Raw genomic sequence first — 27,311 nt, 5'->3', positions numbered from 1 at the left:
GGGGGTAAAGAGCAAAACAGCTTTGCTGGTAAAGAGGGTACATGTTGAGCTTATGATTGGCGAGTCCAGACTCCATCAGCAGCATTGGCATCCTTTTATGTTTTCCTGTTGTTCCAGTTGGGATCTGCCGTGGCATTGGGCTCTGCGGGCCGCTCTGGTGGAGAGCGGGAGTCCTGGGGAGACTTCTGAGCCTGCGGGGAGCGAGGGTCCAGCAGCGGGGGAGGCTTGTCGGGGTGGAAGGGCCGGCTATAGTGCTCTGGTCCAGGTGGACCTGTTGGCCTCTGCTCTGGCATCCTCCGGAAGTCCTGCAGAGGGCCTTCTCTGCCCTGGTGGTAGTTGGGACGGAATTCATCAGGACGCCTTCTTTTGGGATCTGAATGCCTGAAATATAATTTATAGCATGTTTTGTTTTAAACCAGTGGTAGGACATCGGGCTGTGCAACTAATTATGATTATGAAGTGAGACAGTGAGACTGTCGACTGGGCGGACCGTCCTCAGTTTAGCATAGTCAGCAACCCACCCAGCGAGTCTTGAAACACAGTCTCGTGTGACTTTTCTTTGCCGTGTCATCACCTTTCACATCAATATAACCAATGTGTTTGTGATTAAATTGTTTACAGAGAAAGTTCTTCAGAGGTCCAGCCTCTTATTTCTGCTCTCAAAACACAGCAGGTTGATGCATTTAACTTTAAAATGCTGGCTACAAAATGTTCTTTTTTAAACGCATGATGTTTCCAAAGTGAAATGAGTAATCATGTTAAATAAATCGGGATTATTTATTTATTACTATTACATAAAGCAGAAATAATCTTGATTATGATTTTGCATCAATCGAACAGCCCTAGTAAGACACAATAGTTCCCGATATTAAGACCCCAAAAACTAACCTGGAACATGTAATCAGAGTACCTCTCACCTGTCATAATAGGGCCTGTGGCCCCGGTGGTCCCGGTCGTTGTTGTACTGCTCGTACGGCCTTTTCCGAGGCGAGCCGTCGTTGCGGTAACCGCCTGAGCTGCGGTACGAGTCTCCGTGAGGTCGTCGATCACCGTAGTGATCCTTGTAGCGATCGTACGGGTGATGTCGGTCTCCCTGCCACGACTGGTTGCTGTTACTTGGGTAATTGTATTTACGGTCCCTCTGCCAGTCTCCTCTATCTGTAATGAAACATGTCAAAAATAAAGTTAGATTATTCATTTAATAAATAACTTTAATTAAAGATCAATGTTTTGGGGAAAACATTTAGTTAAATAAGAGGATGGATACCACTCTGGTGTCTGTATGGTGAAGATGAATCTACAGCCAGGACATGATTAGATTACCTTAGCTTAGCATAAAGACAGGAGGAAACAGCTAGACTGGCTCTGCCCAACGTTAACATAATCTGCCCGCAAGCACCTAAAAAGCTCGCAAATGCTCACTTTGTTTTCTTCTTTGACTTTAACTAACATCATTCTATCCGCACGTACCATCATTGCCAAAGTGTCGCTTATTAGCCGAGTTGTACGACTCTCTGTGGTGTCCGTGGGGGCCCGTCTGAGACGAGTGAGATCCAGGTTTCGAGGACGACTGCGTGCCCGTGGAGTCTCTACTGGAACCACAGGGCTCTGGTCGGAAGTTTTTCGACCTCCCTCCAGAATCCTCCTTCTTCTTCTGCTCCTTCTGGAAACGCAAACAGGATATGTTCAGCGTTGGTTTTGTACGATACATTATGTTTACCTCCTAACACTTGATAAAGTGTCTACGACTAGAAATAGGAAACCACGTGCCTCTTCCTCGTGCGATCGCTTCTTCTGCGCCATTTTGTAAAGCTTGTGGAGCTTCCTGGCACCAAACTCCGTAAACTTGGACACAAAAATCCAGAGGTTTCTGCCAAAAGGGGAACAAATAATCATAAGTTAAACAGGTGAGCATCATGATTCATTACACAAAAGGTAATAACCTCTAATCGTCTTACCTCCGCCATATTTTGACATGTTCAGGGTCACTGTAGGCTTTAAGGCACTCTGTGATTCGGTCTCCAATCTTCAGGAGGCATGTGCGGGTGTGCTGGAGCTGCTCCTGGTCAGACAGACCCTCATCTGGTTTATCCAGCTGCTTCAGGGCCTTTTTCACCGGCCTCATGCGCTCCTTACACTGGACACGTGTACAAAGTACTGGTGTTATTGTAATGCACTGCTCGCAAGTTGCTTATCAAATGTCACCGGCTGAAGTCTTTGCATGGGAATGAAAGAAGAGACTTACTTCGCTGAAAGTGTCCTGGTCGAGTTCATCATCGTCGTTTCCTTCAATGGGAACGGGGTCTGACCCAGCCGTTATGTGAACTGGACCTTGAGTCTTCTTCCCTTTGACTGCTTTAGCCTGGAAGACAAAAACAGCACACATAAAGACAAGCAACCCATTTCTGCCATTCATGCCGTCAATGGCTGATTCACAGGACGGTGACAGACTTCATCGCCATGTTCCTTTAGCTACATGTTGCATTTCAATGCTATAATGAAGTACAGCATATAAAACATGATTCCATCAACCTTATATCCATGTAAGTTTGAGAAAAGCACACGTTAAGGTCATAAATACTCTGCTGAAATACCTTCTCTTTTCTGGGCTTGGCACCCTTTTTCTCTTTGTCCCCGTCCTTCTCCTTTTTAGGAGTTCCCTGTTTTTCTTTGTTCTCTTTGTTGTCCTTCTTCTTTTGTCTTTTCTTGGCGGGGGACTTCTCTGTTCCATCATCCTGTTCCAACGCGAGACAGCGTGTGTTAAACAACATAACAGTAGGTCTTACTACGAGTGAGGACTTATCTGGATTTACCTAATCAAGTGGAGCATTGCTCTGCTTCTCTAAAGATAAAGCTGACTTACACGTCTTTGTTAAAGTGGTTACTTTGTAGTTCCCTACTTCACGGGGCCTGACTTATAGTCTGGCGGGTCATTTATCCACCACTGCAATTAAGTTTTTGGTTCAAATCAAACCTCGACACAGAAGCACAACTAAGCCTCCAGACCAGCAGGTGACACCGACCTTTACCTCGCCCTCCTCTGACGGGTTGTCGGACAGGCGGGGGGAGGAGATGTCGTTGCCCTGCTCATCCTTGAGGATCTTGTTCTCCTTTTTCACCCGAGGCTTCCTCTTCTTCACTTTGACCTTTGGAGGAACAGACGGGATGAGCGGTGTGTGGCTGGCAGGTCAAAGGCAAACGGCATGTGGTGAAAACAGTACAGACGAGTCAGCATACCTCCTCCCCTGCTTTAGACAGGTCTGCGTTGTCTTGTTCTTTTTTCAGCAGCTTGAGGAGATGCTCGGCTCTCGCCTGCAACTGCTTTGCCTGAGGCTTCTTGCTTGGATCGTCGGGGAGAATCTGTGGAATGGGAGGTAACTGTTAGACCGATGATTGAAAGAGGTGCTGATTATAGTGCAAGTGCTAATAAGAGGACGGAGGAATCTATCTGACCACAACTTATAAAAACAACATTCTCAAAGCTTTTACAATATATAGAACGGGCTAGTTTTGGTCCAAAAGTACAAAATAAATGTATGCGTTGAAGTCGAGTGTGTGCTTAATTTCTAATATTTCGATTTTCATTCATCTCCGACTTGGTGATAAAGGTAGAAATTAGAGATTTGCCTTGTCAGCGAGTTTAAGGTCAGGATCCGTCTTGATCAGATCCCAGTTGCCAAAGCCGTGCTCATAGATACCAAGCAGGAGCTGGACGTCATCCTGCAGTTCCCAGTCTACATCAAAGTGGGCTACCTTGACTCTGCATGTCAGATTGAACCTTTGGGAAACACATTTGTCAAATGTAATCATTTGTAATGCAACGCCCGTGCTGCTCCTCATCTCTGCAGCGGTATCTTACTTATTTCTCTCGGCAGGATTGGAGGGCACCACTTTGTGCAGGGGCTCAAACTCTTCCTCGTGCTGGATGATGGACTTGGCATTGACCTGCACTCCCGAGATCTTGATGTTAATTCCTCGCCGCTTCCCAGGACCTTTAGCTGAAATAACAACATGCGTGTTTTTTGGGGCCCCGGAAAAAATGCTACGACGTCAAAGACACTCTTACCAAGTAAAACCAACATACCTTCAACTGGGTTCTCTTTAAGGTGCTCCTCGTGCTCCTGCACTGCAGTCACACAACTAGTATGAATCAGTTCACCGAGTCTCTTCAGGTCTGCAATGGATTTGTCAACCAGCTCAGAGTCTCGGGCAATGGCCTCCAACCTGGATACAGAGAGACGCACGTGACTGTTTGAGCTATTACGATGTCTAACAAAGCATGCGATCCAATGATGCAGCCGTACATTTACTGTTAATATCATTTAACAAAGCTTACCTTTCGAGTGGAGATCCAAATTTCTTGTATGCCTTAATGAACCTGTTAATGATATTATAATGAATACATTAAATTGTGTTCACGGAAGGGAACTTCACTGTAGTACAAAATAAAAAGTAAGTACTTTACCTGCGGATCTCTGCATCAGTGAAACCCTCCACATTGTTTTTGCGGGCTCTGGGTCTGCCTCTCTTCTTGGGCTTCCTGTCGTCATCACTGTCATCAGTCTCACTTTCAGAGCCTGAGGAGCGGTTCTTCAGCTTGGATCCCACATCGCTGTCGCTATCATTGGCCCGAGCCTGAAAAGACAAGAGGAACCAGAGCAACACCTTATGACCAGATTCAAACAAGCTGCTGGAAGACAGAAAGCCGTGTAAAGTAGGATTCAGAGATGCAACACTTCATCGTGTCTGTTGCTGAAATGTGTGCACACAAGTTAAAGTCAAGCAACAAAATACATCGGTAAGAATCCTCCTCTTACCCTCTTGTTAGAGCTTCTGCTTCTGGGCAGCATGAAGATGTCGTCCATCTCCCGCTGCTTCTCCTCCTCCTCAACTTTGCGTCGCTGCTCTTCGGGGATGATGTCATCCCATTCCCGTATGGGCCGGTCTGCAAACTCTGGAACGCTCTCCTCCATGCTCGAGAAATTGGCTACCTGCAGCGACACGAGGAGGAAGGACGGGACAAATCAGATTTATGCAAGAGAGGGATCTTTGGATGCTTCACAATAATGCTACGGTATACAAAGAAGTGACAGGAACCTTAAACTGAGATAGAAGTTCATCCGTCGCACTTGAGCCCTGGTCACTTTCTCTTGTTTCAGCCAACCTCAGGATCTCCTCAATATCCATCTCCTACAGGAAGAAATACATTCCAGTTTAACTCCACAAATATGTAACATGTATTTTTAATGCACACAAGATCATTATTTGATGGAATACCTGCGGTTCAGACTCCTCTCCTTCTGCCTCTTTGAAGAGCTCCTCTGCACCAAACTTGAGGATGGCGGTCAGTTCTTCTTTGTTGAATGGGTTTGAACTGGGAAAAAAAAAAAGCAACAATGTTGAACACACAGAGGTTCAGTGTCCAAATATTAAACAACATGATTTCTGACGTCTTACTTTGTGTTTGTGTCCGAGTTGCTGTCAAGTACAGTTCGACCAGTGGTGTCCATCCTCTGGATGACAAGATGGTCCAAAACCATCTTCTTCTTTGCCCTCTCAATGATGTCCTCCTCCACTGTCCCTTTGGTGACCAGTCGATAAATATTCACCTACGAGAGGAAAGCATTGATGTACAACTATCTTCTACATTCTACGTCATATGTACAGTGAATCATTTGGGGCGAACCTGTTTCTTCTGGCCAATCCTGTGAGCCCTGGCTTGTGCCTGCAGGTCGTTTTGAGGGTTCCAGTCAGAGTCAAAGATGACGACGGTGTCCGCTGAGGCCAAGTTTATCCCTAAACCTCCAGCTCTGGTGGACAACAGGAAGCAGAAGTCCTGGAAAACAGATGAAACTGTTAATACGGATCTCATTTAGCAATACACCCACACACCATTTGGAAACGCCGATGAATAATAAGAGCAAAATGGGGAAATAGTAATCGTGAATGAACTGCTGCTGTATATTTGATCCTTTTTACACCATTTATAAAATACATCCTGCAAAAAAATGAACCGTATGTTTGTTTGAAACAGTCATCATCCCAAAAAGATAAGACTCCTCTTTGCAATATGCTAATATTGAACTAAAATAAATTATTAGTATACATACCTCTGAGCCTTCTGCATTAAAGTGGTCAAGGGCTTGCTTTCGTATTTCTCCCTTTATGGAACCATCCAGCCGCTAAGGAGGAGAGAGACAGAGAGAGAAATTGACATGCCATCGTACCCATATGTCTCCATGCTCAGACCGATCACATCACTGTACACCGATGTCAACACCAAGTCAGCAAAAATAACCAAAGTCCAGTGACTTTACGGGAGTTAGTCTGGTCTCCAGCGGAAAACAACTTGTTGATATAAATAACATAACAGGATCTCTCAGCCCGGCGGAGTACATGTGCAACAACACCGACATCTGACCCAACAGCTCCCTGCACTGTAAACACCAATAAAGACAACAGTCATAAACTGTCAGACTAGACACAGTTTCTGGAGATAAGATGATGAGGTTTTTAGAAAATCTGATGGTTTACGAGCTGACAGCACTACATGCTTCATTTCATGGAAAATTTTCAGTAAATAATAATAAAAAAAAGGTAGTCTTAGTACATTTCACAGTTATGTTCCAAAAATCATTTCCTTTTGGCAGAAAACCAATCAGACGTGTCGTACGGAGATGCACAATGAAGCCCTGAAGATGTTCACACCATACCTGGAACGGGTAGCGATTCTTGGCGAGGTATTCAGCCAGAATGTCCAACATCCTGACCATCTGGGAGAAGATCAGGACTCGGTTGCCTCTTTCTCGGAGTCTGGTCAGCAGCTTGTCCAGCAGCACCAGCTTCCCACTGCCCCGCACTACACTCTGGAAAAAAAAAAAAAAAAAAAGGTACAAAGACGGGGTGTCAGGACACATGAAGAAGCACCGAGCCCTCACTTTGGACTAGTTTCCTTTGCAGAGATATCCTGAGGTGTTGCTGGGAGCTAAAGAGGGTTCAATAAGGAGACATACCTGCAGGTGTTCCTGTTGTGTTTCACCGTCTACATCCTCAGGCTGTTTAATGAGGAAACTGTGGTTGCAGCATTTTTTAAGCTCCATAACGATGTTCAGGAAGCCAGAGGAGCTGCCTCGGGTGCCTTTGAAAAGAGCTCGATAGTTCCTCATTAAAATCCACCTGGAAATATTGAGGAACAAATGAAGTTAATGGGGAGGAGAAATGCAGCTACTGTACAAGACACTATGAAAGACTCAAGTAGTGAAAGAAAAAGACAAAAATACAATCATACTTGTAGAACTGTTTTTGCTGTGCAGTCATGTCTACACGGAGAATCTGCTCTACTTTGGCAGGGAGAGATTTCTCCACGTCTTTCTTAACACGTCGCAGAAGGAAGGGCTCGAGGACTTTGTGAAGACTCTGATAACCGTTGTCACTTCCTTTCCCGTGTACATCGTCAAAATCCTCCCAGGAATCAAACCTGTTGTGCACGACAAAGATAACAGACGTCACTCATCCACGGCTAGGAGTCAAACCGATGGGGTTTCCCTGCTTTTCCTTGGGTATCATGTAAAAAAACGTCTAAACCAGGACGTACTTGTCAGGCATGAGGAAGTGCAACAGTGACCAGAGCTCTTTGAGGGAGTTCTGCAGCGGCGTGCCGGTAATGAGGAGCCTGTGGTTAGACCTGAACTCCATTAATGATTTGTACAGCAGGGAGTCGTCATTCTTCAGCCTGTGAGCTTCATCCACACCCAGAAACGCCCAGTTGATGTTCCCAAGCACCCCCTGCAGACAAACGTTAAGCTCCCGTAAGCCGCAGTGATCCGAATCTCTTCAGGCACAGACATACGGCAAAGAAAACCATAAACACAACCGTGAAGAAATGCTGATCCCTGCACCTACCTTGTCTTTGAGCAGAATTTCATAAGTGGTTAACAGTGCATTGAAACGGATTCTTTTCGTTTGATGGTTGACCCACTCGTAGTCACGGATCTACATCGAACAGGAGCAAAAACACAACTTCATGTAACCAACTCTGTAGAGACCACCAGACTTTGTAAGACATTCAGGATTCAACGTACCGATTTCCTGCTCATGACGTCACCGAGGTAGACCACCACGTTCATGTGAGGAGCCCAGGTTTCAAACTCCCTCTGCCAGGAGCTGAGCGTGGACAGAGGCACCACCACTAAGAAGGGTCCGTACATCTGATGCTGGTTAAACAGGTACGACAGGAAGGAGATGGTCTGGATGGTCTTTCCCAGCCCCATCTCATCAGCGAGGATAACGCTATTGCACCTGAGGACGGGGGAATAAAAAGGGGCACTTTTAACAAAAGAAAACAATTTTTCACACATTTTTCAAATTAGGTAATCAAAACCAACCCAGTTATATTACAATACTCATGTACACAGTACCTGCACCAGGAGTGGGCCAACCAGTTCACCCCATCCAGCTGATAATCTCTCAGTTGAAGGTTATCATCTCCAATATACGGCGGTTGCTCCTTCAGAGGAGCGAACCTCGGTCTTTGCTTTAACACCTGAAATGATCGTTAGAAAAACACATTTAACTAAGAGGAGAAAAATTCAGAAACAAGTCATGAAGACTCTTCCATCTTGGGTCATTCCACTCTTACCTTGCAGTCTTTCGAGGGGACGGATTTACTGGAGATTCGGTTCTTGAAGCTGTCGATACAGTGCTGGAACTTCCTTCCAACCAGGGCTCCATCCTCCCAGCTGCACTCTGAATAGGGCAAGCCCATCCACTTGCATAGATACTCCGGCTCATTGGAGGACGTCTTGTGACTGTGAGCTGTTTAATAAAAAAAATCAGACAAATGATTATGACAAAAGTAACATTCAGAACATTTAAAAAGTCAACAGAATGTAACAGTGATGGTAAGAAATCAGCAAATGGACTTACAGGGGAACTCAGTGGATCCTGGTGTCTTCCCTGTTTTTGTTGCTGTTGACAATAAAATTAATTTTAGTAAATCTTAAGTGTAATTAAAAAAAAAAAAAAAAGATGATCTGCTGCACCATCAGACAAAAGCAAATACGTCAGATAATGAATTAGTACCGATAATGCGCTCCACAATCTGAAACTGCTTGTTCAAGTCATATATGAGCTCCATTTGGCAGTTATGAAACTCTACATCCTCAGGAGACACTCTGCTCAACCTACAAACAAGGACAGAACAGACAGTGAAAACCCTCAAACATCAGCAAGACATTCGTATGTTGACGTGAGGACACGTGTTTTTTTTTTACCATGAATTGAGCTCATCTTGTTTCTTTTTGTAGTTGTCCATTTTCTTTAGTCCCTTGACCTTCTGCTGCAGCAGAGTGTCCATGCTCTCCCACGTGTTGTGGATGTAGGACCAGCCCTTCCACTTGATCAGATAGTGAGTCTCCCCTTCATCGCTCTCGGGGTCAAAGCCTTCATTCGGGTCCCCGTTTTCCTGCACGGAATACCCAGTAGTGGTGGCCCCGGTGGCTAGAGGAGAAAAAAACAACAACTTTTAGACATTTTGATGAGATTCAACGGCTTTCAAAATAGAAAGAGTCAAGTAAAAAATGCCCAACCTCCTTTTTTGCCCGTCCTGGTGTCCATAATCTTCTCAATGGTCTCGCTGTCGTCATCCTGCTCCTCCTCGCCTGCGTCCCCCGTCATTTCAATCAGGTCATCAGAGTCCGTTTCAAAGTCATGTTGGTCCTCTTTGTAACTGTGACACAACAGACCCGGGGACAAACATTAGCCTGACGTGCTGAAAACTAAACAACAAGTCCAGGTGGAAAGATTCACTGCACCGGGACACGGATGATAAAACACTTTGGGTTCAGAAATGCACCTTTTGACTTTTGTTGCACCCCTTTTTCGAGTCTGTCTCTTTGGAGTGTCATCGTCATCTTCGTCGTCGTCATCTTCATCATCATCATCATCATCATCATCGTCGTCGTCGTCTTCAGCAGAGGAGTCCTGTTTCCTGGATTTCCTGCTTTTTTGAGACAGTTTTTTGTTGCTTGATGATTTGGTCTGAGGTCTGTAAATCACACAGTCAAGCACAGAAACACACAAACCACTTTAGGAACCAGCCTCCTGGATCATCGTCGCAGTGGTTTTGGGCTCTTTTGGCCGACTGTGTGTGGCAACATTTCTTTACGATTTTGAAAAATGTTTGTATCATGATTGGAATACATTTTACATGTTGTATTTTAGACACCATGCTGCAGGTGTGAACTACTTCAAAGTAAAAGGGGGAACACAAAATGGAATGACTTGGAGATGACCAGTGGGTAGCTGTCTGGCAGCCAGGCCTCGCTACACTCTTACCTTCTAGCAGGAAGTCGTCTGGATCTAACTTTTTTCTCTTCCTGCTCACTGTCTGTACTGTCGGAAGCCTCCTCCTCCTCCTCCTCCTCGTCTTCATCATTTGAGTTCCAGATATTTCTTACAACAAAGAAATGCCACAAGTTCACCCTCAAGGCCCATCACTGCTTTGACCAAATTTTAAATTTCATTAAATACTGGCCATAGGGTGTTTCACCGCAAACCCAATTTGATCAGGGAGGAGCCGATGATCGGACCAATCAGTTTTGATGTAAATGTCAAACCTCGCCTGACTGACTGAAACTAACTGAGCCCATTTTTAACAAACAGATACCCATTTACAAACAAGCTTAACATGATAACAATCACAACATGAACACAATGACAAAAACAGACATGAGTTGTGCAAAACTACGGTATGGACCGAGTGCTAAATAAAGACAATCTTGCTAAAAAAGGAGTTTCTCAAGTGTCTCAACATGGCAGAATTGAAAGAATAAGGGGCTGCAACATGAAATTAAATAATAATAAATACCCAAAGATGTTCTCAGTCTTCACACTTACTCTTTTTTTTTAACTCGGGATTTTCTCTTGGGACTCTCACTCTCAGAGTCACTGCTCCCCTGTAAATACAGTCAGAAGAGCTTTGTTTCCACATGAACCGTAGCAGCACTTCTTCACAGCGTCCACTAGGTGGCACAAGAGCCTTGTTGATGCCAATAGATGGTAAAAAGCCAGGCCATGGTGAATATCAGTATTCTTTATCTTTATTGTTTCAAAAACATCTGCTTACCCCAGCGCCGATGTTTAAACGAGCCGGCTCCTGTCTACTGCGGTTTGACCTCCTGACTCCATATACATCTGGATGTTCGTCCCACATCTGTAAACGGAGAGCGACTGCTATCAAGAGAGCCGCTGACTTTCTGTACCACTTTACATATGTCATGCCCGATTATAATTTGTAGGAATGTGCGATCAGGCTGCAAATACTCGTTTCATTATCTGACTCTCAATTAATTGATTAGTCTATGAAATACTGGAATATAGTGACAAATGTCCCATTCAGTCAGAGTCCACGGTGGCATTTTTAAATGTCTTACTTTGTCTTTTTTAGAGTTTACAAGTACATAAAACAGAGAAAACATTCACAATCAAGAAAGCTTTAAATAGTGATATTTTGTGGCTCTTATGCTTACAAAATGACAATGAAATTACAAATCAATTGTCAAAAGAATTGCTTGTTATGTCTTTTGCAGCTACCTCGCCACCAGCTGCTACCTACTAGCTGCAGTCTAACATGGACACAAAGAGGGAAGTAAGAACCGTGGCTTAAAACTACAAACGTCTTGCATTTCAAACCTTCCTAATGACATTAAGAGCCCGATTAAACAAACAAAGTTGACAGGAAACAGCTTTAGAAACAGGAAGCGGCCACAGGAGAGCTTTCTGCAGCCAGGTGACCTTTCACCTTTACCTTCTTCACATCTGCCAGTCGCTCCTTCTTTCTAACTGGCTTGTCTTTCACTCCTGCTGTGGTTTGCTGTGATTTGGACTCTGCAGACTCGCTCTCGGACTCCGAGTGACCCTGTGACTCTGAGGAGCTGTTGGACTCGGAGTTGTGGGATCTCCTCCTCTCACTGCCATGCTCGCTCTCCGACTGACTCGCCGACTCCGACGCAGAGCGGTTGGATTCCTCTGAGGCCGAGTTGCTACAGGAACAAGAACACGTTGATTCTTTTCCATTTTGAAAAGTGCATTTGTTGAGCTCCATTTTACACCAAACAACAATTCTGTACACCAAACAACACGTGTGAGTAGAGTTGTGGCAGCAACTTAAAAAGAAATAAACTCAAAGTGCACACACTCTCACTGAGACATGGAGAAGAGCTTGATGGCATGAGTGAATGGTGGCTGTCAGCTGAGAGGAAACAGAAACCTAATTACATCATGCAGCATCTTCTTTAGTCCGCTTACAGACGTATAATAAGCTCATTCCCTCTAAGGCACACAAATCTGCTTAGTCCTTTTGAAAAGACGGACTTTTATTCAGTAAATTACCGAGTTAAAACTGAGTTTAACACCTCATCGCTGCTTTGAGCGGGGACTTAGTGCAACAATATTTCCTCTCTGCTAACCTACATTGATATAATAAAGTGAAATAGAAAGAAAAGGACAACACAGTTAACACTTAAGAGCCAGACTCTACGAATCTTAGCTGATGACTCCTTAAACTGAAGCAGTGTCTACTTGTGCCCCCTCGTCACAGGTTACGGCCTGAGTTCAATAAGTGTTGTGAGAATTTAACATAATTCAGATTGAAGAGGCCTGAAAAGCACGACGTATTCAGAGTATCACAAGAAAAAGGAAAATATTAAAGAAAAACAATTTTTGTAATAGAAAAAAAGTAAAAAATAATCTTTATCATATTATGACCCCTCAGATTTGTCTTAGGTCTCCTCCAAACCCCCTCGTTGCTAGCAAACCACCATCACAACATGGGGAGTTTTCCAGATAAAAACTCAAAACAAGATGGAACATGTCGAGGGGTATATCCTGATGCAATTAAGTTCAAATTTGAAACAAAAGTATACATTTTGTAAACTATAACTCTATTAGCCTGTATCTGGTATGACTATATGTTAATGTTATGGGGGGGAATCGATGGATAAAAGCTCTCCTGTCTGGGTTTCTCTGTGTGCAGTACCTCGTCTGGACACATGGGGGAGCACTCACTCAGTGTAACTCACTGCCTCACATGGATCTCTTTGGAGAGAGATGGGTTTATGTATAACTCAGAAACACATTTGTGTACATTTTTGATTGTTGTCTCATCTATTGTTTGTTATTTTTTAGAACAAAATAATTCACATGTGTCTTACTGTGTATAGAATGACCATGACTGTATTCTGACATTGATAAAACAAAAATGTAATGCAATTCAAATCACTCCGACTGGTGTTAAAGTAAGTATTATGAATGAGTTACTAAATTTCACAGCCTGCAATAAGCAGCAGCCTCGATTGCCTAACTCGGAAGTGCATGCCTCCTTCCGCTGTAGATGAGGTCAACAGTGGGCGGGACATGGAGAAAATCTCGAATTATCATTGGCTGGCGTGTTACTAGGTGGAACTCTAGCCTATTAGAGCACAGTGTGCAGGCCTTTAAACGTCTGAACTCTTCCTGTTCCTCCTCCGTGTAGTTCTGAGCTTTAATACAGATAAGTGAGCAAGCTGGGCCCACAAAGCAAGGGCCATTTTGTGACTCAGGAGAGCATGTGAATATACATTTATATGTATATAGCACTTTTATAATAATTAATGTTGCATTGAGTCAAAAGAGTTGCTGTTCTTTCTGCTGCAGTGCATGCCCACAGTGTTCATCTAGCAGTCTGTAAAAGTTAGGCTGTCATCAGTAGCAGAGGACATATTTCACACACACACAGACACACACACACACACACACACACACAGCTGAAAATACCAAAATGGCTGCCACAAGATCACACAGAAAACTACAAGTGCGATGTAACCTGCTGCAGTGTACAGTCAGTAATATGCTGTGAGGGTGATTACCTGCATTTAGTATCCAAACTTCTCTGTGTCTTTATCTAAAAACACAACAGGCTATTGTGATCAGGCTGCATTATTTATTGTGAAAACATGGCAGCAATCCTAACACTAAGAATGTATGTTGGGCCACAGCATTTATGCAATAAACACAAACATTTAAAATAAGAATAGTAATGGCTGGCCACTTGTGCAGTTTCTGAATTCCTGCACTGTTGTGACACCACGCAAATGCACCCGTTATTAGTTTTAAAACACATCTTTATTGATGAAAATAGAGGTGTTTCCACTCGTTTTGATATTTGAAGATTCAGATACCTGAGGATAATGAATACACAAAGTTTTACCATCTTCCTAAAAAGAAAAGCAGACAATACTGTGAAATATATATATTTAAGTGTCAAGACTCTTGGCCATAAGCACTTAAATATAATCCACCTGTCAAGTAATACAAATGAAGCCAGATTTAAACACAACAGTGTTATTCTGTAACATTCACAGGCATCAAACAGGTTCAACTAACACCATCAATATCCATAAAGCCAATATTAATACAAGAAGTGCCTTTTAAACATATCTGATGACAGTAAATGTGTGTTAGGGGCCATCAATGAATTAAATATCTGGCTTGACAAGTGAAAGCAACCATTCAATATTCTAATAATAAACATTTGATTTCAGAGAAATATTTAAGACTGAAATAGTTCATAAGGCCCTAAAACTAAAGTAAAATCAACCTTCTCCTGAAAACATATGTTAGATAAGCATGTAAACTTTGACACTGTCATAATACACAGAGAGTAAAGTAGTTTTAAGTTTTGCTATCCATCTAAAACAAGAGAAAATTATATAAAAAGGCATTAAAATGTTTGAGATGAAGGGCTTGAATGAGCTGGAGTGAGTATAAGCTCACTTGGATTTCTTAAAACTCTCTAATTTGGTCAAAACTACAGGTCCAGATAAAAGCTTACAGATTGATGTAAAAAAAAAAAAAAAAAAAAAAAAAAAAAAAAAAAAAGTAAATTAAAGCAACATGCAACCTGATTTAAGGCCAAAGGAGTAATGACAAATTATGTTATATATAACACATCTTAAAGACTGACCATGAGTGACATCAAAGCAAAACATTGTGTGAGAAATAAATAAAAACCAAAGCAACAACGTGGATAAAATGGTGCAATGCAGCAACAACTAGTTAGACAAGGTCGTTACATGAAACATCTGTGACGGACCATCAGAACATAAAACAGGACAGATGTTTACCTGTGGTCTAACACTGAACATGTTGAGGGCAATGATCTCTTAACACAGGCCTGGAACCTCAGTATTGAGTGTAAGAAATGGTCAAATCAGGGTGTGGCTGTTAAACAATAGCAAGGTCATTCGTGACAGTGGTACACTTCTTTAAAACCACGTCGCACACACACACACACACACACACGATCAACCATGCCTGACATGTAAACAATCACAGCAGATATGAAAAGGGTATAAAATGTATAAGGATCATACCTTGATGCATTGCTTTGAGTCGATGCTTCCTCTTCTTGTTTTTTACTTTTATTCTTCATCATGGTAGTATCCTGAAAACCTTTTTGGTAGGATGATCTTTAGTCCTGGTATTTACTGTCAAAAAGTTAGAGCAAGCAGGAACTATCATAAAAGTCCCACAAGACAGCCTGTGCTCCAGTGGCAGTAAAAACCGCAGGCGGTGCGACACGAGTAAGAAAAGGGCATTAAATCCAAAGATTTGAGTATTATTACTTGTATCGCTAATTTAAAATACAGCTAAGAAATATGAGAAATGCTGCTATAATAGGCTTAATATCCGACGTGAGTCCTTCAATACACGGATCAAGCCGCATGCAATTAATTATAACTGCGTCATCACACGAAGGGGTTAGAAAAGCAACATTTAAGGACGAAACAAATCCGTTAATTATAAACTACACAATGTAAACAGACCGATTCAATGTGAAGAAAGGCTGTAACCTATAAATGAACTATTAGATTCAATCGGTTTTTTTTTTTATCCGACTCGAATAAAAACAGCAAGCTGTGAAAAAAAGAATAACTAAACAATAAATTAGAAATAAAACAAAAATAAGCTTTGGTTCGTAAAAGCTTTAAGGCCTTTAAAGTCTCTGCTGTCAGGCTGAGAACGACAGAGAGCCGCTCAGTAAAGATGGAGGCGCCATGGCTGCCAGAGCTCAGTCTGGAAAACAACGACGAGCAGCTCCCTCTGCACACGGCTCGTTCAGCTCGACAAAACGGCCCAAAAAACACGCGAAAACGCCCAAATACGCGATAAAACACCGATCGTATGAACAGCACTTTAATTTTTTGTCAGAATCGAGCGGTCTCCGTCGAAAAACGGCCGAGAGAAACGGTCTGACGAAAGCCCATGGCACCCTTCCCAAGGCTCAGCCGCCATCTAGAGCTCCTTCCTAGCTCTGAAAGCTTCGCCTTTGATTGACGTTATTTCCATTTACCCCCACACTCAGGTGATGTTTAAGTCCCACCCCTTTTAATACATTTAAAATGTGCTTTTATATATAAACTTAACGGTCATTTAAAGCCCAATACCTGAGGTTGAGACCTTTACTTCCAACTTCGTAAAAAAAGTACCAATACTGAGAGGTTTAAAAGTATATAAATTGGGGTTGCACCAATTGCATCACTTCCTGCTCAGACAGGAAAAAGGATAACCAGGGGCCATTTTAGAGAGCCTTTGGAAACCATTTCAGTTCAGACAAAATCCTTTGTTGAAGCTTGCTAAATACAAAATGTGTGCGTTTTAATGGATTAAGCGAAGACTTTCCGTTGGGACTGATTGGAACAGACTCATTTTCAAGCACTTTCCCTTTATCTCAATAATCGAGTGATAATGTTTCTTCGTAGAACAACGCTCGAATAAGAGAGCATTACTTCAGGAGACTCATCAACCCAGGACGAAGCTAATGCTAATCTATGAATTAGCAAACATTGATAGTGCTAACCAAATTAATTTGTTGTACGGATTAGCGGAAATATTAAAACCAAGAGCCAAGCTAAAGGACTTCAACGTTAGCCAAATATTACGCTCAATGTCCTATTGTGATTTTCTGTATAATTAGTTAGTGAAACAAAGCCAGGAAAAAAAATATGAGGAAATACACTTTATTTAAAAACAACATTTGAAAATCAAATGTACAAAGGCGGATTTTGCGTTTCCCAAAAATAACAGTGTAATTTTTCAAAGTCCGCTATGCAGCCAGCAACAGTGTCCATGTTGTCGTAAAAAATAAAAATCCAAACGTCAAAGTCCAGTCCAAAAAAAAAAAAGGTTTCATCGTGTCAAATTTTGGCTAACTGCCAAATCACTTTTCCATCTTCACGTTAAACAACGCTGTCTCCACTTCAGCAATATCCAGTTGACGTCTTGATAGGACAAAAACAAGAAGGAAACAATGTGAGGCCACAGTGCAACTGAAACCAGCAATGATTCACTGTCCAGCAGTTAAACAAGGCTCGCTAAACTAATACGCTCATTAACATTCATGGCTAGATTTCACATGCGTTGGCTAACATTAAGAATGTGCACATGTCATTCTGAAAAATGAGTTTGACCAAGTGCAGTTAATTCTTTTGAAACTAAATTGCTATTCTCTTAAATGTCATCACATCGACAACGTATCGAACATGTTGGCAGGATGTCGCATATAGGAATTCTTGTTACGAGGTTGCACAGTGAGAAACAAGCCGTACGGGTAATGGAAGATCTGTCAAACTGTTGTAAGGCTCTGGATTGACAGTTTGGTGGATTCAAAGAAATCCGCAGAATGAAGTCCGAGTTGAGTAAATGCGACAACAATTTTCAAATAAATTCATCAACTGACCAACAGGGGTGTGCCGAGTCGAGAGATAGCCTAATTCACAACATGCAATTTGCATAATTCTGCAACAACAGTAATGTTCAAATAAATTACGATCAAAACACTGGCATGTGAGGAAACAACGCTGTATGCTAATTAGTATCCATATAGCCGTAAATGAAAAAATATTTACCAAAGTCATCAAAGCTAATTCATGATCGACCAACATTATCGCATCCAATAAAAGCAACCCTTCAAAACAGCAATTTCACACATCTGCTCAAAATCAGAAAAATAAATACCCTTGTAGCTATAGGTGTTGAAATACAGCATTAAGACAAAGTTGTTACACAGCATCGGCCATGTTTTATCCTTTTAACTTTAAGGCCAATAACCTTTCAGAGATCTTAGCAAAGACAGATGATATAGAAACTCCTGGAGAAAGGTGGGCTTTCTGTAAAGTACCAACAGGAGGCAATGCAGTCAATGTCCACATAAAGCCACAGTAAAAATAGCGTACATTATTATTAATAATGGAAGTAGCCACATAATGAAAATTGTTACGCATGTACTACCATAAAGTTACATTTACAAAATGACTGTTACTCTACCTGCTGACATCTTAAGTCTTTTGCTAGCTTTTAGAACTAAAAGTGAATAGTAGCAATAAATAATCAAGATAAATGATGGGTACAGTGTGTTGTACTCAACCTATCTGAATGGGATATCGGTAACATTTCCCCGAGAGTCAAATTTTCTATTCATTATATTAATGAGCTCAGTTAATAAATACTTAATTCAAACAAAGAAAACTTACAGAGCTGTCTTCTTTTTCTTCGAAATTCGAAAATCTTCACACCATGTCTTCAGGTATCCGCTGTGGAAAAGATAAGAAACGATTAATGATACCCATATTAACCCACATCAACACACAGATAGAGCCACTCTGTGGACCACGCAACGTGATTGGCGCTCAGGTCTTCGGATTATAAATGTTCTTCGCAACCGACTAAAGATGACGGCCAAAACCAAAGTTTTCCAGCATACAACCATTTGAATGTGAGGAATGAGTTCATCTCAAAACACCGCAATAACTATAGATCAATATCTGATGTTCCATACAGCAAATGTTTTTGCTAGAAATTGATTTTAAAAAAAACATTGTTCTTTTTTAAACAGAAACCAAAGTCTTTGACTTTATTGAAACCTTCAATACTGCAACATTCTAGATGACTGTTGCTAAAAAGACTTATTGTAAGCCTATTGTTGTGCGGGTTACACCAACATTGTGAGGTTTTTTTTTTTAAAAATCGAATCTTTCTCACAACAGAAGAAGCGATGCCAGTATGACTTAAGTCAGTGAAGCAGATTTAACGAAATGCAGCCGTGAACCCAACGTGTCTCTCGGTGGGGTTGGCTGTTCTTGTGCTGTGTGGTGCAGTTATCTGCTCTTGGGAAACTCATCTCAGAGCGGTCACATGATTGCAAAATGAAAACCGTTTTTTGTTTATTCTCAAATCTACCAAATACATTTTCTCAAATTAAGAAAATCATATTGCTAGCTGTATGGTTTTGCGTTTATGTTCTTTTTGGGGAAAGTCTTGTGTTGTAAGGACTCCTGACAGTTTCTACAGCTCCTTCTAAAACATTGGAAAAAGAAAACGAATGAAAATATAAATTTGAAGAGGGCAGCCAAATAATTTAGTTTTCTAGACTCGGAGCAGCTTTCTATTGTTGTTTTGTTTGGGAACGTGCATAGAAAAATATTTAGTTTTTCATCTTCAGAGAAGATTGAATGGACTGTGAATCAGTGTAAATCTTTTGCTGTACATACTGATCAGAATGTGTTAAGACATTTCTCACGTTCATATTTAAGTAGAAACGTTTTTTGCAACGCTGTTCCTTTGGAAGCAAATATCATTGCAGCTGCAAACGAGGTTGTGATTAACGAGGTTGTGATTTTCATTTGGATGAAATGAAGGCGTTGTCTGAGAATGGTGTCCAGGTGTCACATCAAAAGCACTGGCACGAGGAAATAATGAACAACGCAGATAAATGCACCCCATGTCCCCTATTATTAAACGCATTTTGGACAGATGGATATTAAAATAACTAATGTGGCTGTTGTCATGATGCCGGCTGTGGGTCACAATTAAAATAGCCCTTTTAGAGTGCAACTGCCAAATTAGCAAATCATTCTTCTACGATTACTTTGGCAAAATGCCACCAGTTTGCTAACTTACTACATGTCATCAAAAAATGTTAATGTAATCGAATTGGGATAGTTTGCACAGGTTGTCAAACTATTGACAGATGTGGCACCATGAGCGATGTTTAGCATCCAAAGGCCGACTTATACTAGGTGTCTTAGTACAATTCTTTAATTGGAGTAAAACTCTAAAAACGACGAATGATTCCGGGTCAAAGGCCGCATGTCAAGTATCGTCACACTGGCGATCGGACGCATCGAGTTTACTTCTCGCCGAGGAGTCACAGTTAATGGCCTTTTCGCAAACAACGCGCTCTAAAACCCAACGTTTCCAATGGCTTGCGCTACACCTCAGCGGCATTTCGCTGCCTTGAGCAAAGCGTGGGCCCACTCGCCGAGCAAGTGATCGACCTTTGGGTGCAGAAACCGCGTGCTGTTTGAAAATGTCATGGTTTTAACTATGATTGATGAGCACAATGTGATGATTTTCAGTTATGATAAAAAGAATAGAAAGATTTTACGGTTAGCTAGCTAGTCGAAAGACCATCATTAACATTGTACATATCTGAATGTTATTTTTAAATAACTGAATGTTTACTACAAAAAAATACACAAAGGAATCAGAACTGGATGCATCCTATGATTTTTATCACGTTTCAGAAGTGTGCTTAACGTCAAACTTTTTTAATGATATGCCAAAACCCCAAGTGTCAAAGTATTGTACACGTCATTAGATTAATTTACATAATTATTTTAAACCAACTACGTAAATGTCTCTCTCACGGTACGGTTCTTAATCACTTACACATTTTTTATTAATATGTGAATACTTGCCACATTATACACTAGGGGGCAGAAATTACTTTTAGTCAAAAGAAACCGTGATAATACAAAAACAAAATAACACGTAGTGTTAAGCTGTATTTTTAAATAATGACATACACATAAGTGAAAATATACACTATTCACTCTGTTTATTTGGTTATGTATGGGTTAAATAAAGTCAGTAAAAAAAAAAACGTCAATTTGATTCGACAAATTTGAAGAGCTGAATGCACAGATAACATGCAAGGAATTTACTGAGCACATTTAATCTATTTTAAAACATATACTTACAAATCTCTGTTGCAGTGCGAATCTCCCGCATCCTTCGAGTCACAGCTCAGTGATGGTTAAATGTCAACCCCCTTTAAAAAGATAAAATAACGGTTCAGAGAGGAGACGTGACAGCAGCACCCCCTACTGGCTACACGTATGAAGCAGTAAGGACAATGGAGCTGGTTAGTCGGGTTAAACGGTACATACCATTTAGCTCGGATCAGATGATCCCTTTTCTGCGTTGACGGACATTTGCTAAACTTCAAGGGAATCCCTGCAAAAGACAAAAACATGATTTATTTTAGTAGTCGCAATTAACAAAAATCGCAACATGGGTCAGCATAAAATGTGAAATTTAATAGGTTATTAGTTTTAAGATTATTTTTGAGAATGTTTCAGGGCTCATTAAGATATTAAGAAAATTCTAAATAACTCGTAGCATGTGTAGTTGGAAAAATGTTTCATCTTTGTGCGCTTTGGCGACACAAAATGGAAGTAAATTAGTGTTAAAATGGGAACCTCCTACTCAGGATAGACATTTTGTTATGTGCAGGGTGGTAGTAATCCTTTGGATTTAGCAATATAGCTTAAGATGTAACAATCTGTTATAAAAAGATTGTATGTTATCTGTTTTAGTATCTACCGTCACATGTGGATAAATCCACAACCTTGTCCGCGAGACTGTGGTATTAAAATGTATTTATTTCTTTATTTAACATTAATACAATATTTTGAGTTTCCTCAAATTCTAACTGAAGTGTGGCTTTCTAACATAGAAGTCTTCCTTTACATGTCTTGCCGATGTTAATGTAAATGGGAAACAAAATGAATGTACATATTTAAATTATTCTCCATTCAGTGTGATAAAGGGTTAAAAGCCAACACCCTATTTTGTATTTCGAAGTACATCTAAGCTTTTATCACATACAGAACCTTTATTTGGCAAACAAAGCAAGTATAGTTTAAGTATCGAGTCTACAATAGACGAATTCTTGACAATAGTCATATTTAGAGCATTTTGGCAACTTGTCACAATTTATTTATAATCTATTTATAATTAACAACTATTTAGCATCCAACACTTTCTTAAATATGGTTAGAAACTACAGCTATACACTCAAATCACAAATAATGTAAATTATCATCAATTTTTTTATATTTTTTTGATGTACAATCCGAGGAAAAACCTCAAAAAACTAATTTACTGAAAAGAAATTAAATAAAAACGCTTCATCTGGAAGTGTTGGTGGCCACGAGTCTCAATACAGCGTTTAAAAGAGTAAACGATGGCTGCACGAGACGTTTATGTCGAGTAAATTCAGACACGAGCATTTGCCCTTTTCAAGGACAAAGCACATTTTAAATGCGTAGGTTGAAATAACTCCAAACAGGTGGAGAACAAACGTGCCTGTCAAAGTACTAACCACGTTAACTCGAAGTAGAGCGAGCAAACATGCAATTTCCATGAACTAAAACACAAATAAATGCAGTTAACGCTCTCTGGGCCGGTTTTTGTGTTCTTCGCTGAGAACACACCATGGCCATTTTTTACAACACTGCGTCTAACTGTCGTCCTATCCACCATTTTGACGAACACCCGAGTCGTATTTTAACAGCTACAAATGTCTTGATTGCTCGTTAGTTCTTACCCATGTCTCAGGCCGTGGCTACCCGCCGTCATCTGCCCGGTCTTCTGTCGTCTTTTTGGGCATTTTTAGTCGTTTTGGTGGGTCTTTCGGCCGCATCTTTTCCGCCCTTCCTCTCCTCTGTTCTCGACGCCTCGCTCCTCTGTAGTGTGTGTCCTCCTCGCTCCCTCTGCCTGAGCTCATATCCTTCAGCGGCTCTGCCCACTTTGCGCTCAACGTAAGCCAAACTCCACTTCCTCTCCAGCCCCATCCAGCTAACTCCAGCAGCCTATACTGAGCCTCAAAAAACCGCCGAAACTCTTCTTGCATTTAGCTGAGCCCAAAACTATAACAAAACATAAAACAAAAAGTGGCATTGACAACACTTTATGGAGGAATATGAACACATTAAAACAAAACTGTTATTGTCATCAACCACGTGACCCACTGATATGAAACTATTTGTAAAGAAAAACATCTATGTATTTATAAAACAGTGATACATAGTAATATATTTAGATACTTGTTTAGTGGTATTGCTGTAAATATGAAGATAAATGCATATTAGAAAAACACATTTTCCTCTGTACACTGGTCCAGTGTGCCTGTTTTCAGACTAAATAATGCCTTTCCTCAAAACACCTATATTATGAACGTAGTAGGCCTAAGGCCTTCTTGAAACACGATTGATAAGGAGAAAGATAGTGTATTGTAAATGCAGATCTGTCAATAAATTATCAATAACATGTTTATGGTTTATGTAGCCCCATAATTCAGACATCAGGCTTAGTTCCTGATAGTGACGTAGGCTACCTGACTATGATGACCATGTCATGGTAATGAAGGAGTGATAGGGGCCGTGCATCATTCCATTTTGGAGTGAAATATGCCATTTTTAAAAATGTTTGCAGCTCTATTACAAACCTATACAAACAATTCATCTGAAGTAAAACTGTACAGCTGCCTCCTTAAGGCTTCTCTAGACTCTGGATAATAATAACTGAACGTGAACGCCTGCCTTGCTTGTGACGAAATCAATTGAGATTGCATATATCATTTGATTTAACTAAAAAAAAAAAGTTTGAACACAGTCTAATGGGGACAACCAAAATTAGCAAACGTTGGCTGTTCAGTCAGTGCAGCCTTTCATGGACAGTCCATGGAGTCTGTGGTATGCACTCCACCCCCATCACCGACCAATGAGATGTGTGCAACGACAGCGCATGCTCTCTGCAGAGGAAGATTTCCTTAAAAAGAGCTTCAGCCTAGCAACAAGAGAGCCCTCTCTGCAAATGCAATTCCAGACTAGTAAGTAAAGTCAACACAGTCTTGTACTGACTGGCTGGTTGGATCGGTTTGAACAGGGAAGTGCTTACCCACCAGATCCCAAAATAGTGTCTTTAACCTTTAAGTCACCTGAATGTTGCAATCTCAAATTGTACTTTTACAGATTGAGAATTGGAATAATTGGCACTGTTGTTGCAGCACACCGCTTAGTGAATATCAATAAGAATGCAATACAATACAATGTTACTGTGTTAGGACTTAACTGAAGTCGCTGCAAACAAACACACAGGTTGCCATTTTATAGAGAAGAAGACTCCAGTTAGTAGTCAGCAGGGAGAGCTTTTTTATTGGCCCCTTTATATACACAATAGTATGACTTACAATGACACATAAGCACACTCTGGACTGGCACTCATCTGCAGCGCAAAACAAGTCTTTGTCAGAATGGGAAGGCAGATGTGGAGCCATTTGTTTTGTTGAAAGAATAGTAGCCTTTACTGTTGCAGAAGGGTGTGCCTTAACAGCACTAACAACAGGCAGGGTTGCATTCATGGCTGTTGTATTTCAGGTCTAAGCACGTACACCAGACGTCAATTTACACTGCAAATTACCTTTAACAGTTGACATAAGAACAGGTCTGCTACGTTCTTATGTTTGCTTCTTTAATTAGCGGGACAAAGGATTCAGTATACTGGTGTGGTCATGTTGTTCCACAAACAGCGGAGATTAATGGTGAGGCATGTCCAGGACTTATATGGCTTGGAGGGACTAGAGTATCAAGTTTCAAATGACTCAAGTATACTCTTCATTGAATTTAACACAATAAACATATATGTATATATATATATATATATTGACAAAAAACTAAACTAAATACTAAATATCACAGCAGTGCATCATTTCCAGACAGTTTCAAATGTTCAAAATGTATTTCCCTTATTTTCAGGGTATATTCAGTACAAAAAAATTGGCTCGTTAATTGATTTCCTTTTCAACTATAAGGCTTATACATTCACTCTTAAACAATAAATTAACTAACCGTTTTCCTCTCTGCACTTTACACAAAGAACCCGAACATTGAACATAAGACATTTTACTTAACCTGCTAGGTGTTGCATTTGTATTGTAATAATATATGTCGGTTGTCCTAACTGTGTTTAATTGCAGCTAAACTGAATAGGAAGTGTAAAAAAACAAACTGTGGCGTAAACCAGTTAAAAGCAATGTAATCTGATCACCGTGGTCACATTCAGAGCTGCTTCTCTGTGCAAAGTTCAGGCCGTCCTCTCAGAATGTGACAACCCCCTTTAGCTTCAGATCTGTATCTTCCCCTTGTGAGGACGAGGGAAAATGTCCTCAATAAGAAATAAAACTCTTTGCAAAATCATACATCAACATAGTGCATAGGTACTATATGACTGTGTGCATGTTTGTGTTCAGTATGTTTCTCCCTTCCTCTCCCGCTTCAGGTCCTGTCCTTAAGGCCCTCTCTTACCAGTCAGTGCTGAATTTTGAACTGTGCGTTGAAAGAAAATGCATGTTGTTGTTTTGTGCTGCCATCTAGTGGGCTTTGATCAGCTCTCACATGCAGGAGAGGATTTTAAAGGGGCCAGCACTCCCAACAGTAGGTGTACAGAAATAAGATCAGACATCAAAACAGACAAAACTACACAGGCTGTCTTTGTATTCAGATTAAAGGTTTGCACACTGTGAGGGATTTCAGAAGTAATGTTAACGGCAAAGACCGTACCCACTAGCCACTGAAGGGATTATTTTGTGTTGGTCTACTTTTTCAAAAGGACAATGTAGACTGTAAACCCACGAGTCCAGTGGAAATATAAATGGAGATAAATCATAAGTCGTGGCTCTCTGTCTGAGTGAGTGAGACAAGGACAAAGATCTATTTTGTGTTTGCGTTAGGCCTATATATTAGGACATTACTGATCGATTGATTGCTTATCAACATCTTGGCTGGTCAAGATTTTCCCTTGGATCTACAGCCCTGACCCAAGAGTCTGCTGCCCTTGGGAAATTTGTGTTTGCTGTGGCCCAGGGGAAAACAAAGAAATGCTGCCTTCAGATGCTGTTGGAAATTTGTCCTTTACCAGTCAACTCCAAATGTGCAGAGAATGTTAGACTGAATGACAGCCAAGCCTTTAGGATGGGATGTGCGCACTCTGTCAAAAGGTATTGTAGTATTTAGAATTTGTAGACGTAAGAATTAGTGCTATTTTCCATGTTTTGTCATTATACATAAAATAATCTATTACGACACTATTGGCTGGCGTCTATGTCTAGCTGTGTCTCTTCTTCTGCAAAGGAAACAATGCAGTGATATGCAAGAGATCCAAATATAAGACTCTAAATAGAGCCATGTCTAGCATTGATGACACCAAGTTTACGTCCTGATGTTTGAAAGACACACGTTGGACATATGTGTTTAAGCTTACTGCAATACTTTTGACTATTAATTCATAATATCTGTATCACTGATATTAAAAAATTAAATCAGCAAATGTAGTTTTTATTCCCCTGAATTGTATTCCTGGTAGTATGTGAAACTTCAGTTTTTCCACTTTATACTTCTACTCCCCTACATTTTAGCCAATATTGTACCTTTTACTTCAATACATTAGATAACTCCACTGCATACCATTAGTTATTAGTTACTTTGCAGATTTGGATTATTAATATGGGGCGGCTGAGGCTCAGAGGTAGAGCGGTCCCCAGCTCCTCCAGTCCTTGGGCAAGACACTTAATCCCAAATTGCTCGCTTAGGCTGTGCCTTCGGTGTGTGTGTGGGGTATGAATGAGTTAGTTAGTCCTGATGGGCATGGCAGCCCCTACCATCAGTGTATGAATGGGTGAATGACATGTAATGTTAAGCGCTGTAAGTGGTCGGAAGACTGAAAGGTGCTGTTCAAGTACAAATCCATTTACCATAATACAAAATACAAGTCAACAATTGCATTCTGATGTATTATTATGGATTAAAGCTACCTGGCGGTTTACAAGAATACAATACAATACAATACCATAAATATAATAATTAGTCCCAACTTTACCATGATGCTTACATATTAATGCATTACCAATTATAATCCAATGATGCTAAAAGGTATACGTATGTACTTTTACTTAAGTAAGATTTTGAATCCAGGAGTTTTACTTGTAACAGAGTATTTCTACAGTATAGAAATACTGCTATATTTATAAAAGTAGCCTAAAATATATGAGTCTCCTCCACTGGGTAGGGTCAAGTCTTTTACTTGATATCTAAACGTAGCATTATATTATACTACATGATGTTATATTACATTATAGTCTATTTGCTTTAAAA

The 27,311-nt window shown here is 40.8% G+C and overlaps 1 protein-coding gene across 4 annotated transcripts; it reads right to left on the bottom strand.

Moving 5' to 3' along the window:
- chd2 (chromodomain helicase DNA binding protein 2) lies at window positions 1-22,886 on the bottom strand. Of its 4 annotated transcripts, XM_031868431.1 has the most exons (42): window positions 22,709-22,886; window positions 21,267-21,333; window positions 21,078-21,148; window positions 18,570-18,629; window positions 15,411-17,318; window positions 11,807-12,041; window positions 11,126-11,212; window positions 10,897-10,955; window positions 10,336-10,452; window positions 9,854-10,045; window positions 9,588-9,727; window positions 9,273-9,498; window positions 9,082-9,182; window positions 8,926-8,967; window positions 8,639-8,814; window positions 8,418-8,542; window positions 8,082-8,298; window positions 7,903-7,992; window positions 7,595-7,785; window positions 7,289-7,477; window positions 7,014-7,176; window positions 6,714-6,866; window positions 6,111-6,182; window positions 5,687-5,836; window positions 5,458-5,609; window positions 5,278-5,374; window positions 5,098-5,190; window positions 4,818-4,991; window positions 4,466-4,635; window positions 4,337-4,378; window positions 4,085-4,224; window positions 3,860-3,998; window positions 3,628-3,778; window positions 3,238-3,360; window positions 3,024-3,146; window positions 2,595-2,735; window positions 2,246-2,362; window positions 1,959-2,137; window positions 1,771-1,870; window positions 1,471-1,663; window positions 918-1,158; window positions 1-381 (listed from the first exon to the last, which is right to left on the bottom strand). In XM_031868431.1, exons 5-42 carry the CDS (start codon window positions 15,470-15,472, stop codon window positions 96-98), a joined length of 5,448 nt encoding a protein of 1,815 aa, XP_031724291.1. In that variant the 5' UTR covers window positions 15,473-17,318; window positions 18,570-18,629; window positions 21,078-21,148; window positions 21,267-21,333; window positions 22,709-22,886; the 3' UTR covers window positions 1-95. The 4 variants fall into 4 exon arrangements, with proteins under 4 accessions (XP_031724291.1, XP_031724301.1, XP_031724311.1 ...); XM_031868441.1 differs by having other exon boundaries at window positions 3,030-3,146; window positions 15,411-21,148; XM_031868451.1 differs by lacking the exon at window positions 10,336-10,452 and having other exon boundaries at window positions 15,411-21,148; window positions 22,709-22,885.
- Window positions 22,887-27,311: the final 4,425 nt, after the last annotated feature.

Source organism: Anarrhichthys ocellatus, unplaced genomic scaffold (assembly GCF_004355925.1).
Source record: "Anarrhichthys ocellatus isolate YVR2014 unplaced genomic scaffold, GSC_Weel_1.0 scaffold2, whole genome shotgun sequence".
NCBI lineage: Eukaryota > Metazoa > Chordata > Actinopteri > Perciformes > Anarhichadidae > Anarrhichthys > Anarrhichthys ocellatus.
Note: the sequence above shows the minus strand (reverse complement) of the source record. Positions and strands in the feature narration are given on the sequence as shown.